This window comes from Dermacentor albipictus, chromosome 4 (assembly GCF_038994185.2).
Source record: "Dermacentor albipictus isolate Rhodes 1998 colony chromosome 4, USDA_Dalb.pri_finalv2, whole genome shotgun sequence".
Lineage (NCBI taxonomy): Eukaryota > Metazoa > Arthropoda > Arachnida > Ixodida > Ixodidae > Dermacentor > Dermacentor albipictus.
In genome coordinates, this window is record NC_091824.1 from 52,613,080 (window position 1) to 52,633,972 (window position 20,893).

General features: G+C 44.0%; 1 protein-coding gene across 22 annotated transcripts in view; it reads right to left on the bottom strand.

Annotated features, from left to right (window-relative positions):
• Nucleotides 1-20,893, bottom strand: part of LOC135909148 (uncharacterized) — a 758,332-nt gene that overhangs the window by 120,660 nt on the left and 616,779 nt on the right. For 4 of the 22 annotated variants that reach the window (XM_070536936.1, XM_070536942.1, XM_070536943.1 and 1 more), the window contains one exon: nucleotides 20,454-20,619. The exons of the other annotated variants lie outside the window; for them this stretch is intronic. In XM_070536936.1, coding sequence (XP_070393037.1) covers nucleotides 20,454-20,619 — 166 coding nt within the window. The remainder of the gene's footprint in view (nucleotides 1-20,453; nucleotides 20,620-20,893) is intronic. 22 annotated transcript variants of the gene reach the window in all.

Sequence of the window (20,893 nt, forward strand, 5' to 3'; positions counted from 1 at the left end):
ACTCCACGATTAAAAAGGAAGAGGACCAGCGCTTTGGTCGGAGTTGCACTTTGAACCATATAGCAGCCGCCTTTTATTGGTGGTTAACAAATTTACTTAAAAATCCTTCCATTACACGGCCGCAATACTACAAAAAAATTGCGTTGCTGACGAGGAATTACAGCGCCGGCCCTCTCTTGCTAGTAGTCGCAGCGCGTGTCTCGCTTCACGTACACGTTTAGGGTACCAAGAACTGTATGGATACAAGACCAACCAGACGCTGATGTCAAATATTAGCCGGCTATTCAGCACAGTGTGTTGGTGAGACGAATCTATCATACCTGACAGACAATGACACAACCAACGAGGACGAGCTGTTGTAGTGCGACGGGTGCTGGTGTCGCACAGAATACGCGTACTCATCATACATTTCGACCGATTCCCGCGTGATCGGCGGTCGCACCGGCAGCGCGATAACCGCTGAACCTTCGCTTGTATCTTGAAACTTATTGTGCGCAACAAACAGGGACGAAGAAGAGAAGAAACACAAGGACGAGCGCTTTCTAACAACTGGTTTTATTTTTGAAGAACCACCGGCTTATATACCCACAGATCTGCGCAATCTAGTCAAACAGAGCACACCTATAGCGCATATAATACACACAGATCTGCGCGATCAAGTCAAGAGAGCACATTTACAGTGCATATACCACTTGTGATAAAAACCACTTGCGATGATTTGAAATAACAGCCCGTACTATTTTTAAGATGAATTTCAAGATTTAAGTTTCAAGATGAATTTGTTCCAACTAGGCCGACTCGCAGTCTTACTTCGCTTGTATATGTTACTATTGACAGTCAAGATGAATTGAAACATACTTTCGAAGCTGAAATGCACAAATTTAAACCCTCTCCAGCCATGCTAATGAAGTTTGAGCCGATCTTGAGCCTGCTCAGCCAAGGTTAGGCCAAGTGGAGCAGTTGAGTTCGTCCACTCGATGCCGGCGGACCTGAACTGAAAACTAAGCATTTAGGACAAAGCAAACTGTTTTTATAGTCCAGTGCTGCCCTTAGCGATTTGAAAACAATTACTCTTCGCACTGTGCGCACACAGTGAGTGGGAAGCGATGAGACAGATGCTTTGATAACGCCTATGCGTCTCCGTTCCCGAAGGCTACCAGTTCCATTCATACGTAGGTGGATAGGCTTGTACGTGTTGTTATGCTAACACATTTCTTTCTTCCACAGATTCACTGTTTGCCGCTATGTCAATTGGGAAGCAAGCGATGGTGCATTTGGTAGAGCAACATAAACAACCACCTCGCTCAGTTACCGACGGTGTAAGCAATGGCATCCACATTCTCGCGAGAAAACTGCACAGCCAATGCATGTTTTCTTATGATTTTATGGTTTGATTACTTATGCTTAAAATTTACGGAACGCACCTGTTCCGAGTAAGATTAAAGCAAGGGAAAGCGATGATTTAAAATAACAGCCCGTACTATTTTTAAGATGAATTTCAAGATTTAAGTTTCAAGATGAATTTGTTCCAACTAGGCCGACTCGCAGTCTTACTTCGCTTGTATATGTTACTATTGACAGTCAAGATGAATTGAAACATACTTTCGAAGCTGAAATGCACAAATTTAAACCCTCTCCAGCCATGCTAATGAAGTTTGAGCCGATCTTGAGCCTGCTCAGCCAAGGTTAGGCCAAGTGGAGCAGTTGAGTTCGTCCACTCGATGCCGGCGGACCTGAACTGAAAACTAAGCATTTAGGACAAAGCAAACTGTTTTGATAGTCCAGTGCTGCCCTTAGTGATTTGAAAACAATTACTCTTCGCACTGTGCGCACACAGTGAGTGGGAAGCGATGAGACAGATGCTTTGATAACGCCTATGCGTCTCCGTTCCCGAAGGCTACCAGTCCCATTCATACGTAGGTGGATAGGCTTGTACGTGTTGTTATGCTAACACATTTCTTTCTTCCACAGATTCACTGTTTGCCGCTATGTCAATTGGGAAGCAAGCGATGGTGCATTTGGTAGAGCAACATAAACAACCACCTCGCTCAGTTACCGACGGTGTAAGCAATGGCATCCACATTTTCGCGAGAAAACTGCACAGCCAATGCATGTTTTCTTATGATTTTATGGTTTGATTACTTATGCTTAAAATTTACGGAACGCACCTGTTCCGAGTAAGATTAAAGCAAGGGAAAGCGATGATTTGAAATAACAGCCCGTACTATTTTTAAGATGAATTTCAAGATTTAAGTTTCAAGATGAATTTGTTCCAACTAGGCCGACTCGCAGTCTTACTTCGCTTGTATATGTTACTATTGACAGTCAAGATGAATTGAAACATACTTTCGAAGCTGAAATGCACAAATTTAAACCCTCTCCAGCCATGCTAATGAAGTTTGAGCCGATCTTGAGCCTGCTCAGCCAAGGTTAGGCCAAGTGGAGCAGTTGAGTTCGTCCACTCGATGCCGGCGGACCTGAACTGAAAACTAAGCATTTAGGACAAAGCAAACTGTTTTGATAGTCCAGTGCTGCCCTTAGCGATTTGAAAACAATTACTCTTCGCACTGTGCGCACACAGTGAGTGGGAAGCGATGAGACAGATGCTTTGATAACGCCTATGCGTCTCCGTTCCCGAAGGCTACCAGTTCCATTCATACGTAGGTGGATAGGCTTGTACATGTTGTTATGCTAACACATTTCTTTCTTCCACAGATTCACTGTTTGCCGCTATGTCAATTGGGAAGCAAGCGATGGTGCATTTGGTAGAGCAACATAAACAACCACCTCGCTCAGTTACCGACGGTGTAAGCAATGGCATCCACATTTTCGCGAGAAAACTGCACAGCCAATGCATGTTTTCTTATGATTTTATGGTTTGATTGCTTATGCTTAAAATTTACGGAACGCACCTGTTCCGAGTAAGATTAAGGCAAGGGAAAGCGATGATTTGAAATAACAGCCCGTACTATTTTTATCTCATTCGCAGTCGCCATTGTTAACGCGGCTCTGCAAGCTCATATTGACTCGTCCCTGACTGGAACAGACTTGGAGGCTAGTTGAAGTTGAAGTCCATCTACCGTTCTGTCCCATGTACTTCTTGCTTCTTCCGTTGTCTTTCTCACGCTAGTTAATGACGTCTCAAGTGTGTAATAAGCACCAACTAGCCCAAACGGTTTCCTCTAACTCTGAGTGGAACAACGTGGCTTATATAAGAGGATATGTACGTGTTGCAACGCTGGGCATTATCATACATCAGTGATGTGCTATTTTCACGATATCTGAAGCTAGCAACAATCTGTGGCTGTAAATGACGATATAAACAAATGCACCAATTCGGTAAATATAACGTGGAATGCTTCTTGTTCGAATGCTTCTTGAATATGCCAAATGTCTCAAGAATGTGCAAAAAGTTTTCAAAAAGCAGGCGGCAAGTGCCTGAAATCGGTGAAAACAGATTTCTATTTAGCGGCATCGGCAGATGGAATTGCGCGTGCCTTCATCGCACAATAGCGCAATAGTGCTCTCTCCACCAGTAGTCGGTGAGTGTTTGTAGGCTTCCAGGAACGGCATGTTGCCCCGGACGTGCCATTGATATTGATTCGCAATCCAGCAAACGCACAACTCACGCACTCTGTATTGCTTTTTGTTGTTACCGACAATTGCATATGTAACGACTGCTCCCCCCCCCCTTATGTAATGCCCTAATCCAAGGGCCTTTAAGGGTAAATAAATGATGATGATGATGATGATGATGATGATGAAACTGAACCTGGGCGCAGGTACACAAATCAACAGGTCAAAGCCCCGGCATCCTTCCAAAATGTCTCGTGCATCATGCGGGAGAGGGCAGCACAGGAAAGGGAAGAAAAACGAGGATTGTAGCAGGTCAAGGACTTTAGAGAGCGAGAGAGAAAATATTAAATGATATTCAGAGGGGTTAACTAGGACTTAGCTGTATATCTTCGGGCACCAAAACGTCTACGAACGACCATGAAAGCTCCTGATAGCTGATTTTACTCCCGCCTACCCGGGTTCCTCAATCGAAAAACCCCACCTTCTCTTCAAACAAAGTTATACTGCCTTACACGTAGCCGTGTGGGTTTCTGGATATACCTGCAGATATTGAAAACATTCAGAGCCGAGTCTACCAACAATATAACGCTAACATACGAATACCTTCGGCAACCACAATTTCAATGAATACGCCAGAACATTGTCAATTTGACCGCAAGTAAACGATACGTCACAAGAAGACTTTCACAAAAAGTAGAGCTTTTACCGAGGAAGTCAACGCGAACAGGTCGACCAGGCACAAAAGTTGCTATCATGTAGCTCTACAAGCCGTAAACAATGATCACATGACATGCCTTTCTTCTTCATCTTTTCAGAAGCACATTGTAACATTTTCGCAATATTGTACTTCAATATATTTAGGCCCATTTCCATAAACCTTTGTTCATTTTTGTAAGTTTTAATAGCACGAAAACACAAGGGCAAATATATACGTAAACACGGGACCAGCGCTGTACTACCAACAGAATTTTAGTAGTACAGCGTTTGCACTATCAAGAATTCTCCGCGTCTACGGGCATTGATAATGAAGTACATATTTTTTTAAGCTTACCACAGTGTCTTGCACTTGAAGTCACAATTTCGTGTTTAAATTTTTTCAGGGTTGCCATCCCCATGGTTTTCTCGATCACAATGTCTTCTTTGTTTTAACATACTGATTGTGTCATCTTTATTTGATTTCTTTGTAAAGTTTATCTGGGTTGAAGAGTCCCTAGGCTACTCATATTTTAAGAAGCCCTGTCATAAGTGTTACCCTGTTAGAGCTTCCTGCTATTGGTAGGGCTTTCTGTCGCGTATAGTATATTTATTGGCAGAACAGTTGGACGTGCTTTCTTCCCTGGGTACAAGAACATGTTTTGTCTTTGCATTCAAAGATGAGCAGCAATATCATCTCAAAAGTGATGTGATGGAATTTGTCAAAAGTGTGATCCTTTTCGAGTAAAAAGAGGCATTCATGTATACACAGTGCTCGTCCTGTGTGTGTGCGTGTACTTTGCTCCATGACTTATTCCGCTGTTCAAACTTGCAATATGTGGCACTAACTTGAAAAAACAAAACTACTCCTGAGCCGATGTTCCTCCATCAGTATTTAGTTATTTACAAATACGTATTCTAATAACTATAGTTAATAAATAATCAGTAAATAAAGGATTATTACTTATTTATTTATTTTAATGATGGTGATTTTAATGATATTGCCTATTTTGTGAAGAAAACTGATACGAACGTTGCAGCTGCGGTGTGAATAGAATGGACGTTCCCTGTAAATTAATTAATTAAGTAATTAATTTACAGGCAAAGGCCATCCCATACACAACGCAGCTGCAACGTATCAGTTTTCTTCGCTGTGAAGCGCTTAGGTATATCACAAAGATGTAGTGCACAACTACCGTCATTTTTATTACGGATAAGCGATTTTGATAACTGGTTTATCCATTCAGGGATTTTAAAGTAAACACTGAACAGAAACATAGCAATCGCTTGTAACTAACTTATCACGTTATAAACTATTGGAAGGAGTCACTTAAAGCTACGTACTAATCCTTTGGATGCCAATAATTGGTAACTATTTCTCATATTACCTACTACTCTGTATTGCAATACAGGACTTTTAGTACCATGATCCATCAACGAAAGTAGGCTACTACGGAATCTGCGGAAGGTAAGTACCATAAAACTATGAAAGCAGCCACAAATATGTTTGCAAGTATAAGAGATTCAAATGTGTTACAGCGCGTGGTCACAGATCTGTATAGTTTGATCCACTATGGCGGGCCCAAGCTTTTCATGCTCGTTTGGAAGTGGATTATCAGCCATATGTTTTCGCAGGTGCTGCAACTTAGAACACTCCGCCGAATTCTTAGCTGTAGATACAACCACCGCTGCTGAGCGAGCCATGCAAGATTGTCACGCATGCCACTGAAGCATAAAGTGAAGCTTTGCAAAGAGAAGCTAATTCATGTAAGGTGCCATTAACGTATGATGAAGTACTTCAATATCAATTTGATGTGTCGTAGTGTTTACGCGCGTGCAGGGAAAATATATAAGGTAGCGTGCGCTGCCTCAAGAAAAGTCAATGAGTGGCAAGTGCGTGTCGTTTGCGGCAACTGGGATCAATATATGCTTTCTTTTTGCGACAGAACGGTGGCGCCCGCTTCGAACGCGCCGTGCGGTTCGCCGTGTTTTTCCTTAGCGGTGACAGATGGCACCACTGTTTCGTTGCAGTGACATCACCAGCTGCCCGCGCCCTTTCACCTCTCGATATCGGGAACCAATCTCGACATGAAATGCTGTAAAGCAGTGATTTGGGCTTGTTGGTAAGACATGGTGAGGCTTATAGCGCGTTAAAAAGACAAGGACGAAGGTGAGACGTGACACACACAGGCGCTAACTTGCAACAATCTTTATTTCGAGCAAGGGACCCATACATATATACAACTTTTTCGCCTACATCATACGACAATCTCGACAATTTTGCTGAGATAAGGCTTGAACATTGCTGGCGAGATGAGATAAACCCTAACAATACTCTACAACAATATTCACTTCCCCGCGGTGGGTGAAGTAAGAAACACCTACCTATTCGTCTTGAAGCCGGCGGGCAAAGCAACCTAGTTGCCGTTATGTCAGACGTTGACGCGATATCCATTGCATATGGAATTCTGCGGGAGACCTCGAAAAACGACAACATATTTTCTGGTATTATTGACAATATTTTAGTTGGCATCTTATTAGTGTTACTGCCTCAAGCACGCCTCCGATATTAATTTTCTACCCGACATATTTTGCTAACAATAATTTTTTTAATAAGTATCCTCATGCAGCTTCTCAGTGAACTCAGCATGAGTTCACTGGCGTTTGCCATGTCGTAATGGCGTGGAAGTACTTCACAGACACCTTATTCTGCAATTATCTCATCTTATTGTACCAGCATTTCAATCGTTTTTTCAACAAACATGTAAAAAGTCATTTGACACCACTCATGTTTTTGAAGTGATGACCACTTCCAATTGCATGGTTTATTTATTCAATGCAGGCGGCCCTATTCCTAAATAAGTTACTTTTTACTAGATTGGCTTTTATTGAATTATACTTTAGGGAAACTTAAAATTTTCATGATGGAAAATACGTTTGTTATAACTTCACAATTTTATATAATAAAATAGCTTTGTGCGCAGCAACCACGGAGTTTTTGCACATGAGTTGTACAAAGAGGTGGACGCAGTTTAGCGCTACTAAGGTAAGTTTCGGAGGCCTAACTATGAAAACAATATCCACATTTTGGCAGAACGTTGTAGCCAGTTGTTTTTATGGAAAAGTTGAATGTGGCGATATTTCATCCAGCCCTATTTGGTTTTAAATAATAAATGGCGTCTTATTTTAACATTCCTAAAGAAATTTCAACGCTCCATCCACGCAACACTGATATCTAACGCGTAGGAAGTACAGAAAAGCAGCCCTGCTATTTCGTCAGATGGAATTGCGTTATGACGAAGTGATTTGATGTTATCTTAAAGTAGAAAATTGCGCAATGTGGTTTGATAACGAACTTGCTAAGCCTGATGTATACGTATGTAATATTAATGTGTTAAAACTTGTTACACTGCATGTCCTCGAACCCAGAAATATGAAGAAGAGTGAATTCTCTTCGTAGCGCCGCCACCGTACTTCTCAGCTGGCTTAGATGACCTAGACTGTAACTTGATGACGTTAAATAATTTCAAGCACTGACTGGTCCACCGAAATCGCAGTTACGGTAGCTGCTCGAGACGTTAATGTATGTTCCCCCAATCTGCTTACACTGATTTGTCTTCGATGAAAAAATTTAACAGAACGAAAACTTCACCATTCGACAGCGCAGCTCTTTTCATGAGGGCAGTGCGATTTTCAAACATTAAACGGGCCTGACGAGGTGAAGTCCACTCTGGATACTCCTCATATAATATTTGGATGTTAGTTGTTGGCAAGGCCTCTGTGACGTCATGTTCTATAATATATATAGGGTGACGATTTATAGCCTTTATGAAATTCTTAAATGTCACCTGTGGCAGATAGCATCATTCTTCTCTTTCATCTGGATTATTCGTAGAGGTGGACATTACTAGCACGCGAAATCAAAACGCATATTCAAATATATTACAAAAGTTCACTAAGTAATGTGTTAAATACTTTACGGCGCATATTGCAATTTACGAATTGTAGCAAGTTAGCCTGCAAGACGTAACCGCTTGATATAATTACCAAGATGACATTATCTGATTCCATGCTCCACCGATATATACAAGTGGAGAATAAGATCACAGGATCCAGAAGATAAATTGTTTGGAGAATAAAAGCACGGAAGAAAAGTTACCGCACCTTTCGGCCAGGGACCATATATATATATATATATATATATATATATATATAGTTCTGACACAGGAAATCACGCTGGCCCCGGTAGGATAATGAAGAAAATGAGTACGACGTCCTTTGGTTAAGCACAGTACATTTGGCTGACGTTTGACATGTGACTGACTGACGAAGGCTGATCGAGCAGCCGAAACATCAGTGAAATATACTGTGCTTGTTCAACATACGTCGTACTCTTTTTCGTCATTATACATATATATATATATATATATATATATATATATATATATATATATATATATATTCGTTTACCTTTTACGGGTGAGCGCTTTTAACGGCTAAGAAATGTTATGGCTCAGCGCAGGATGCGTCTACATATATCGGAAGTTTCTAGAATGTTAGCGATGCTTCTATCCACTGTCTGTTGTCCCCGAATCTTGCGTATTCTGATTGCATGTGTGCGCTACGCCAATGGTGTAGAACTTCGTGGAAGGCACGCGGGTTCCAGTGTTTCCTCTGGTACATTCGACGACTGATCTATAAAAGCCGATGCGCTTGACCAGCTGATCAGACTTTGACGATCGCCGACTGTGTTCGCCGTTGTCGCCATTCTTTAAGTGTAGCCTGCTCTTGTGGGCACAGGTTCGTCCAATAAAAGTTAGTTTCGTCTTTCCTCTGGATTAGGACGGCACCGAGGCCTAGGGTACTGGCGTCAGTATGGAGGTGGGAATATCATGTCACGGTAATCCACAAGACCGGACGAAAACACTAACGCCGACTACCTATCATGCGCCCCCATCAATCCCCCGCTGCAAGACGACGAGGACGACGACGCCTTCCTCGGAATAATAAGCGCGGAAGATTTTACTAAACAGCAACGAACAGACCCGGAACTAAAAGGCCTCGTCGAGTATTCGGAAGGGAACACCGACTTTGTCCCTAGGGCATTTAAGCACGGATTGTCTTCGTTCACGCTACAAAACAGCCTGCTCGTGAAGAAGAACTTCTCACCAGTTCGCGCCAACTACCTTCTTGTTGTTCCGTTAGCGCTGCGTCCAGAAGTACTGCACGCTCTATGACGATCCAACCGCTGGGCACCTCGGATTCTCCCGGACGCTGACGAGGATACAGGAAAAGTATTGCTGGCTGCGTCTGACCACTGACGTCACTCGTTACGTCAAGGCATGGCGAGACAGTCAGCGATGCAGGACACCCGACAAGGCCAGCAGGGTTACTACAGCCGATCGAACCTCCTTGCCGACCATTTTCGCAGATCGGGATGGATTTGTTGGGACCGTTTCCGACGTCAACATTTGGAAATAAGTGGATCATCGTGGCGATGGACTATCTGACCCGCTTCACTGAAACTAAAGCTCTACCGAGAGGAAGCGCCGCCGAAGTGGCGAAATTTTTCGTCGAGAACACCCTGCTGCGACATGGTGCCCCAGAAGTCCTCATCACCGACAGAAGAACGACCTTTACAGCAGAGCTCACCCAAGCGATTCTGCAATACAGCCAGACAAGCGCAATGTACGTCGATGTCGAGCACAAGACGTGGGACGCGGTCCTGCCGTACGTAACCTTTGCTTACAACACGGTGGTGCAAGAAACAACACAGATCACGCCATTCAATATGGTTTGCGGCAGGAATCCGACAACTACTCTAGACGCCATGCTGCAGCACGTCTGCGACGAAGATAATCCTGACATCGCCACCTATCTCCAGCGCGCCGAAGAAGCCCGACAGCTCGCCCGCCTGCGGATCAAGAATCAACAGAGGACCGATAGGCTACACTACAACCTTCGATGACGCTACGTCGTGTACCAGCCCGGCGACCGTGTTTAGATTTGGACCCCTATACGCCAACGAGGACTGAGCGAGAAGCTCTTACGCCGCTATTTCGGGCCATACAAGATCATCCGACGCATTGGCGCACTCGACTATGAGGTCGTGCCAGACGGCATCTCGCTATCAGAGCGACGCCGCTCACGACCTGAAGTAGTTCATGTTTACAATATGTACAATATGCCGTGATTTCCATAAATATACAATTTATGGGGGATTTAAGGAAAAAGTTGCTCGCAGCAACTTGACGGGCTTGATGTGCGACTTAAGCCGTTCCACCAGCGCTAATGAACTTTGGGGACGTCGAATAGATGAACTTTGGACGTTTTTTTTTTCGATTGTGTCACCTTGGGCTTTGTTTTTTGTTGTTTTGTTACTTTGTTTAACAAGTGACCCTTTGTGTTTCACCCTCCTGCTATGTTTGTAGCAACGGGACGATGCCTTTTGAGACGGGGGAATTGAAACGTGAACTCGTTATCTTTTACGGGTGAGCGTTTTAACGTCTAGGAAATGTTATCACACAGCGCAGGACGCGGCTACACGCATCGAAAGTTTCTAGAATGTTATCGATATTTCTATACACTGTCTGTTGTCGCCGAACCTTGCGTAATCTGATCCCATCTATGCGCGACGGGAATGGTGTAAAACTTTGTGAAAGGCACGAGGGTCTCAGCGGTTACTCTGGTACATTCGACGACTGGGCTATAATATCCGATACGCTTGACCCGCTGATCAGATTTTGACGATCGCCAACTCTGTTCGCCGTTGTCGCCGTTCTTTAAGTGTAGCCTGTTTTTGTGGGCACATGTTCGCCCAATAAATGTTAGTTTCGTCTTTCACAGTATTACTACTGTGTTCCTCATACGGCACTCCACGTGACAATATATATATATATATATATATATATATATATATATATATATATATATATATATATATATATATATATATATATATATATATATATATATTATGCCACTGAGTGTACGCGTTGGTATGTAGAGTTTCTATTCACGTTTTGTTTCCTCGCTCTCACTTCTTCCTATTTTTACAGAGAAAAATGCATAAATTGAACTTGGTGTGCTTACAATCACTGTACTGTTGCAAGCCGGACCCCGACCGAAACGTCATTAAAGTCCTCTTAATTTTTACCTACGTGCTTCTATTTCTTAAGCTACACACATATTATATATATATATATATTTATATATGTGTGTGTATATATATATATATATATATATATATATATATATATATATATATATATATATATATATAGTCATATAGTGAGAAGCCAACAAACACTGACACTATATGCTTCTCACTATATGACTAATAAGTATCGGGTCCCTCGGTTAACCCCCTTTCTTCTCGTTTATATATATATATATATATATATATATATATATATATATATATATATATATATATATCTTCATTGAATATTTGGTTACGCCGAATAGAACAGCGCTCACCGCCAATCCACGGCAAACCTATGGCGTGGTTGAGAAAACACCTAGATTTTAAAAAAAAAATTACAGAAGGTTTGGCTGCGCCCGCCACGAGATATTGTGCGAAACCATATTTTTTTGCACCAACTTCGGTATTGCTAGGCTATTGTTTGAGCAGTTGCTATTGAAATCCTTTGCAGTCACGATGTCGTTGTTAAACTGTTGTTTTATTGCACAGGCGATACGCTTAATCATACGCACCGGGTTGCATAATGCATAGAGGGTTACTCTGTGGACAAAGGAGGAGGAGCATAGCAGATTTACACAAAGAATGTTTTGTGGTTTGACGCCGTATTTGTCATTGTTGTAGAGCAGCCTTCACACTTGCATGAAGGGTATCCGGGGGGAAATCATGCGCTCCGCTATACAGTTGAGTGCAGAGAGGTGGTCAGGGTTGGCGTATATTTATACCTATTGTTCACGAAGTACAAATCTGCATCAGTTTGGGTGAGCGAAGCTTTAAACACGCACATCGGGGAAGACCAAAGCCAACGTCGCACATATGCGGGCGGTACCGTAGTCTTTCTTGTGCCACAGTCTGCCGAACACAGAACACGCAAAGCGAAACGAGTGGTCGGCGAAGTCCCGCTTGAAGATGACCGTCGCAGCCGTTGCCGAAGACAGACATTCCTTGGCCTCGCGATGCTGGTTTGCAACGTCCGCATCTAGTCAGGCTTGTCGCTGTTCATCCGTTCCGCACGCGCCCTTGGTACGGCCGTGCACTCTGTCGGTCTCCGATCGCTTCTGTCGTTGTTCTGCGGTTTCGTTGGCACGTTTCAAAGCCACGAATTGTCTTCTTTGCTCTGGCAGTCGCAGTCGCTCGGCCAGATCTTCGTCGGTCGACTCCCGCTGTCTCTGTCGACGAGCTCGTTGTTGCAAATCATATTGACCGCAAAAAAGACGGGGACATAGGAAGAAAACACATAAACAGCACAGGCGGTCTGGCGGTCAGTACCGCCTGTGCTGTTTATGTGTTTTCTTCCTATGTCCCCGTCTTTTTTGCGGTCAATATGATTTGCAGTAAATACCAACTAGGCCAAACTGAAGTTCTTCTGGAGCTCGTTGTTGTTCGCTGCACTTGGCTTGACCAGTCTCTTCTGAGGACATTTCCGACGACGCTCCCGATTCGCGTTTCATATTTATTTCGCACATACGCACGCGAGCGTATGTGTGAAGATAAGAACAGGCTCTGTGCGCGAAACGCTCCCGAAGGAATGCGTGCGTGAAGGTGCTTCACGCGGATAGAGACGAAATCCAGCTTGGTAGGCTAGTATCGCTTTCGCACTGAACCTAAACAAATGAGGCGTGGCGGTATAGTCAACGGAAGAGAGCCCTGCATATGGCGGCAATGGATGAGTTGCGGTAAATATGTCGGTTCGAAATGCAGTAATATTGCAGTTCCTTCATCTGCACGAAATATTGTGATGGCACAACGCATTGACTCGTCTTTGCAGCTACTTAAACTGCCAGCTGCAGCTTCGCTTGAATAAAATTATATTCGCGCGCGCTTGTGTACGTCTGAGTATACTAGCATTTTTATTGCGCAATGTTGGGAAATTTTATGTTTCTTTGACGTGCACACGCGAGCCGTCTCTATCTACAGCTTCATTGTTTATGGCTTCCGCTTCGTTTGTGCTCGTGTACGCCTGGTATGTTTGCGTCTCTGTAGTATGTGTCTGCGTGTTGCATGTATCAAGTGGCAGGGTTGATTTATTCGCTGTGATGTGCTTGATATAGCCGTGACATAGCCGACTGTAATGCGTATGTTTTAAACTGCATAAAATTATGTAATGTCGGATAGGATAGCGAAGAAGTCCAAGGAAAAGCAATATGTAATATTTTCTATACCGAGTGTATCCATGAATGCACCTAATTTGTAAAATTAGGTCAATGTAAAGCATGGGGCCGTTTATTTTTATCATTTAGGTGTCTAGATTTGCAATCATTAGGTAGGCCATAATTTGCATCGTTATCTTCGTGAATGGAGAAGTTACCCTTGTTGAAGTTTTTTTTAAATGTTTGTATTAGGTGGCTTAATCAAATCAGTAGTTTGGAGCCTGCGCTGGAAATTATGCAGCTTAGCGAAAAATTTCTTTTTTTGCCAAATAGACGTGCGAGAACAACTAGTTCAGTTTCGAAGGCTTTCTCCGAGTGCGACTAACGCGGTAAAAGAGTGCCTGTATAACGACAATATCACCGCCCTGCATTTCGTCACGCTTACACCGTTACCGCTGGCAGCGTCCTGCGAGAAGCAGTCCTGCTGTTCGCTTTTATTATCTTCCTTCCTTCCTTCCACGCTAGCGCAATGTCTTCAAGCTGGCTGCGCGTCTAATCTGCACCATCTTTCCCTCGTATATTTCTTATGCGGTGCAAGGAGTTTTCAGTGGCAGGCGTCCAGTGCTGTACGAGCGTTAAAATTCTAAACTGCTTGCGATCGAAAAAAAAGAAAGAAAGATTAGAAAATATGAATAAAAAGGAGAAAAAAAACGCGGACTGGCACCAAGGAATAAGCTTGCCGGGGCATGCGACTGGTGGCGATAGCAACATATCGAAAGGCGTGGCGCGGTGATATAATGAAAACGTTTATTCAAAAAAAAAGTGCAGAAGGCGAGTGGGTCGACGTCCTACAGGCGCTCTTTCACGGGCGAGTTTTCCTTTTCGGAAAGCCATAGAATGCGAAATACTTGTTATCGTAGCTCTTGAAAGCGTATCTTTACAGAACTTTTTTTTCGCTCACCTCGACAGCGTGGAGGACTGGCTCCAAACTACTTGGTCATCTACACATGTGGTATATTGTTGGTTCCAAAGACCCGTCAGACGTTTCCCCGCGCCAGTGGCTGGCATTCGAGTTGTGCAACCCTGGGGCCATAACGAGACCATTCCGCTGATCCCGGTCCATCATCCCCAATTACTTCGCGACCACTTCAGACAGCTCGGATGCTCACACCGACTCCAGCGGCCGCGGGTGTCCAGCACCTTCGGGTGGTACGACGTGGCCGCCATCCGGATTTAAACATGCCAAGCACGTACTGCTCCTTATCATGTGCTAATTAGCACGTGCTGATTACTCCCTATCTAAAGGCTGTCTTTCTGGATATTCGCAGTCAAATACGCTTTAGTGTTAAACATTTGCTACAGTCAGCAAGATAACCAGTACAGCACATTTCTGGAGCCGAGTGTTTTAGCATTCGTGTAAATAAATCCGACTTTCCCTGGCCCTACACGAATTCCCCCGAAGTCCAACAATTCTTATGCCGTCAGTGAAGAAGTGACCGTTGCATTTCGTCCGCCGCAGAGCTGTACTTTCGCACTTTTTAGGCAGAGAGTTTGGGTCCCGATAGAGCTGGTTCATTGATAGAGTTGGTGAAAAAGGGGGCAAACAACGTAGTGGAGTGGGGTGAGCATCAACAAAAAGCCTTTGAAATGCTAAAAAAAAAGCTTAGCAAATGCATTAATCCCGTACCTGTCTCTACTAAACGTTATTAAAGCAAGGTTTTCATTACCTCTTCCTTCAACTTTTTCACTGCTGCTAGTGCTGCTGTCGGTGTCTTTCACGCCACGTCGCGAGGTAGTTCAGAGCGTGTGTACACACGGCAGGAACGTGGCAGAGAGGAAAGCTGATGTGACAAAATAGTTTGGACAGTTCCATTCCGTAGTCACAGTTCTCTCTGTTGCTCCAAAGGCACCACTATAATATATCCTTAAGGGCTGTAGTCATAACCGTGACTTCCCACAAAAGCGATACAGAAACTGCTTACGTGCTTACCATTGCACTAACGCGCAACCGTTGGGAGGGGAGGTATATAGAATGGCTGACAAGAGGAAGGAGAGGTAAGGAGAACAGGCAGGAATTGAACACGTGGAAGCGACGCAGTCATGAAACGAGTGAACAAGACTCGTTTCGTGACTCTTCACCACTCTTCGATCGCAGCTCCCATACATGGGTGCAGCGCGGGAGAGGGAAAATGCTATGTAAGCAGGTAAAGAAAGGCTACTACGAGACACGGTAGTGGTAGCAGATAAACTGAATAAATTTAACTTCAAGGTAAGGTACGGCGCATTTACGCTATTTATGAAAGAGAAACATTGCCCAAATTTGTCCAGTGAGCAACAGACGCAAGGCATGCAGATGCAAAATCGCACTAAAGCACCATTGCGCCTAGGCAACAGTACGGAAGCAGCCGGACGTCAAATCAGCACTTTTGTGCCCGCCACGATAGCTTTGCGGCTGTGGCGTTGCTCGAGGTCGCGGGATCGATCCAGACCATGGCAGCCACGTTTCAACGGGGGCGAAATACAACAGTGCTCGTCTGTACTTCAACTTATGCACAAGTTAAACAGATGCCGATAATAATCCGGTTATAATCTGATTGTGGTCCTGGAACGTACATCCTCATAAATTAATTAAAGTCGCGCTATTCTTTCCCGATGCGATGTGCCATGTGAGGCAATGAGAAGGCTCAACCCTCTCAGAGGTTCTGTAATATGGCGCGCAACATCGCCTCAAGCAAACACGTGTCGCTTTGTGTTCTGTGTACTATGCCGAGAAAGAGCAGTGGTGCACGCAAGGTGATGTTTAACACCCTTCACCATTCTCGTATTGCACTAAACCCTGAAGAAATCAAACATTCTCCGTGAACATCACCGCTAAGTATCGTCAATCAAACAAAAGCAAAGAAAGTTTGGCTTAGATCGTTTCCCGTAGTGCGTTGAATCCTCATAATTTTCATATTCCGATTTTCTTCAGCAGCCCCGTTTAAACAGCACTCGAAGCCGCAAACATGTCTGTTCTCCTAGATCTGGCTTCTCCTAAATCTGGTTCTCATTGTGCACGGATTCTATGGACAGGTCACGATGGCTCACTGTGTATCGGAGTGTGTTGCTATGCAGGTAGTCATAGGTTCGATTCACCACCATGACGGTCACGTTCTAAGTGGCATAGAATCCCACATAGCCAACGTACTTAAATTTGGGGCCAGTCATGAACGCGTTGTGGTGAACATTCAATATTCCATTTACACATTGTAGCGAAGTGCCATTTTCTACTAATCAACTGGTATTTTGTGCAGTTGAACTCACCGAGTATTAGCGCACTGAGTAGGTGAGCTCAGCCCTGTAGGATTGCCTGTGGCGGCAGCGCTATTGCCGGCTTTGCTTCGAAGGAACGCCCTTGGAATAAATCACCCGCGCAGAGTAGGGTACCGCGCGAAAACAAGCTGATATGGGAAAACTCGCAACATATGTAATTTACTTCGCATTCTTTGTACCTGCGGCACTGTCGAGAAATTTGCCCGCACGTCTTGTGCTGCAACATGAGGCTGTACGGAAGCGTTTGAAGAGACGGAAAACTCATTTGCACAGAATAAAAAAAGCAAGTACTACAAAGAAGCTAAAAAATCTGAGCTAACTTTTGCCTAAAGGCACGCGATTCATCGGTGTTTATTTCACACTTTGGCATTGGTGCCTTTCACTGGACACCGTTCACCATTTGATGCTACACGTAAGCGAACGTCCGCATCATACAAGAAAGAGGGGCTCTTCGTAACTACGATTAGTTGCCACCTGCCATATTTTTTCCCTCTCTAATCTCACGATTTTTTTTGCAATTTATCTGCACTTTTGTGTAGACTACGCAAGGGACCTGTAAACAGCTTCTCGGTCTTCTTGGCAACTGGCCTGCTCGTCTGGATTGCCTCAACATGTGGACATTATTTGCAGGAGAACTCACATTGCCTCGGCAGCTTTTTTGGGAGTATTTGCTAAATACTCTTAAGTGCTGGTTATATTTTCCAATATTTACTCGAACGTACAAGCCGACATGCGAATTTTAAGCCAAGCGGTATTGAAATCATACCTGTTTACCATAAATCCGAAGGCTAGCACAGGCCTCTATAAATCCTTCCTCAAAGTGCGCTATAGAGGGACGATACTTATTTCAATGCCAGCGACGTTTTCCAGGAAAGTTGGAGCAACCTCTTCGAGATATCCCCTCAAGGGGACAACCGTGTTTTATGTCACAGGTGAATAAAAAATTCGTTTATTCTCAAAGAAATGCAAGAAATGAAATACGAGATTATGCAGCACACCTTTATGTCTCAGATAAAACACTTACCGCATCTCCCTGTTTCACATTTGACAAAAGAACGTACTTTACTCAAGAAGTTAATGTTAATAAAGTCATGGTATGTGCTTTCAAATATTCAGGCGGCATCACTCAATAGCCTGGCTTACGGAATGGCGATTTTTAAATTTATCGACCTGTCTTCCGCCATCCCCGTCTTAGCAACGATGCAAACACAACACGACGGGTAGGTGATCATATCAGTATAGCGAAGCTCTTTCAATTATTTTGTACGGCCCGTCGGTGGCTGCCAAATTTTGCTGTTCTTCGTCTGCGCAGTCTGCATGACGAAACTACACACTGGCATGAATAATTTATTTTCAGTGAACTCTGACCTTAAGATTAAGCAAAACATATCTGAAAATTGTGAGTACCCATCGCTGTAGTTGTTTATCTCTCGCTATGAATAGATACAAACAAGCAAGCAAGATCTCCCGAGCATGACTAGGCGTGTGTATCCTGTGGGAAGCAGCGGCGTGAAACGTACGACGCTCACCGTTCGGTGGAGAACGTTGAGGAATTTCCGCTTCTTTCAATTTACTTGCTCTCCAAGGCTGTTTGTTCAAGACAACTAGCTTGCTTGACACCGGTGTACTGAGCCCAAGAAAGCGTAACTAAGCGATGCGAATTACATAATACTCCGAAAGAACAGGAAAAAAAAAACGCGGTGGCTAGCCTTCCGAAACACAGTTCCGAAAACGTGCCACTGATTTTTCGTGACACAGTTCCTGCAAGTGCGATTGCATCACAGAGAAAATGTCTCTGTTTTTTTTTCCTACGCTGTCTCAATGGTCGCTGGAACCACGAGCGCGCATGCGTATGCAAATTTTGACTATTGCGGACAGGAATAGCCCTGCTTTGCTCTGTAGTGGTTTATATGTTTTTTTTATTAGCGATCGGAGTATTGGTAAAACGTGGGAAGATGGTAGAGTGCAGCAGGCCGTGGAATCATATAAATAACGTGTGTGGGTCCCGCAGGCCGTCAGACGCTGCCCCCGACCCCAAACAGTTGGATAGCGCACGATGAAGATGCTGGTAAGCATTGTGATCAGCATGCTTTAGCGGATGCTTTTCTTGCATATGTGAGCGGTTTTGAGTTTAGTCGTCGACATAAATGCTACACGAAAACGACATTATTACAACTTGTACCATTTAGTTCTATTTTACAAGTTCTTGACGGTCGAGTAGGGCATGTTGGAGAAAAATGTAAAGGGAATGCGGAGCGTAGAAAAAATTTTCTTTTTCATTCATTGACCTATAAACAAAGAATTGCTGTTTTTTAAGCCATTTGGAATGATTGGTATTATTACGCGGCTGGCGGCGAAGGATATAAGTGTGGCTTCCTTTATTCAAACAGTAGTATAAGAACAGAATGCTGGAGCATAGTAATGTGCCCCGCTCCGTGTTTATTGACTCGTTTGTAGTCCTTTATAAGTGCAGTGGTTATTGGTGAATGCGCACTGTGTCTAATACGACTGCAATAACTTTCATTTCTGTCAGATGCTACATACAAAAATCCCGTTTTGTGTTGCACCCAAGGACTGGCGCACCAGCCTCCTGTAATGACTGGTGATGCACGTATACTAAAATAAGGCCACACATATTATGGCTTGGCTGCTGCCTAAAAATCGATTTCTCGTGACGAACTACTTCGACAACAGCTCCGGCTTAATGATCAATAGAATTTTGCACCACTCATACAAATGAGAGGTGTCGCCAGATTGTCTATAGCTCTTGAAACTTTAAGCATGGAACTTTATTCTTGAATATGCAGACCGTTGACCTCGTGAGTGAGCGTCACTGCTTGAGCTACGTGCCTGTATATTCTGTGATTATTAGCCCTTGCAATCCTTGCGACTTTTCATGACTGTAAGAAATATGAAAATGTAATAATAGCAGACAGAACATAGCAATATTATATTGATGACCTGTGCTGCCGCTTAGCACTACCTACTTCGCACCACGAACAGCTGCTTCCCTAAACAAACAAAAAAATTACTATAATTTCATTCGGCCTCCGAATAACCCGCAGGGCTGTTGACTCCAGAAGCACATATGAAAGTGCTGATCCTAAAATAGTTGCTGTGTTGACATGTTTGACGCACTTCGTTGTGAATGACTGGATGCACACTTTCGCCGCGTCACTTTTTGTGCACTTTGCTGAAAAAAGAAAAATACACGTGGCGCAGAGCGTCGGAAGACACAGTTCTAAGAGCGACTGAGAGGTAATCACTCCCTTCAGTTAAAGAGATGTGGCTGCAGAATAACGCTCTTTGCCTTAAAGGGACATGACGCACTTTCTGAACAGAGTAAGAAAGCGTTGGCGGTCCCTCGTAAAGGCTGCTGTGAGCATGTGAGCCCAATGCTGCTGCACTGAATATAGAAGGGAACGCAGCAGTCACAATCTTGTGACAAAAACGCCAAAGTAGCGGTTGTTCTCGCTTCTGCAATGCCGTGATGCGACGTCATCGAAAGCAACTGACTCACTAAAGCTGTCGGCTGATTTCGTGATATGGAGATCTGGAAATTAGAGGAAAATCATCCTTACCCTGTGCATAGTTGTGTCAGCTGAGCCTGGCCTCCGAGATGTGCTGCGTGGCATTAGTCTATTGCGGCCGCCACAAGGTGCCGCGACAAGGCCTTCCGCCACCGCGACACTCAACGTTTGCCCGGGGCTTGGCTCTCTGCTTCTCAGCTGCCTGGCTTCGAGTGCGCTGGCAGAGGCGGAATGAGAGAGAAAGCCGGGTATCTGTTCGATAACTCCACCTATAGTTGGACTTGAAAAAGTTTAGTGGCACGAGATTCGTGAGACGACGTCATTTATTAGTGAGGCTATTTTATGATTAGTAAGAAAAGTGTTTAGGGTCTCTTTAAACAATTTTCGTGGCCTTTCGATTAGCGAACCTCATTCACCGTGCATGCATGTTTCAGCACGAGGAAATAATAGCGGTACAGCTGTCCAAATTACCCTTTACACCTCTCTGGCAA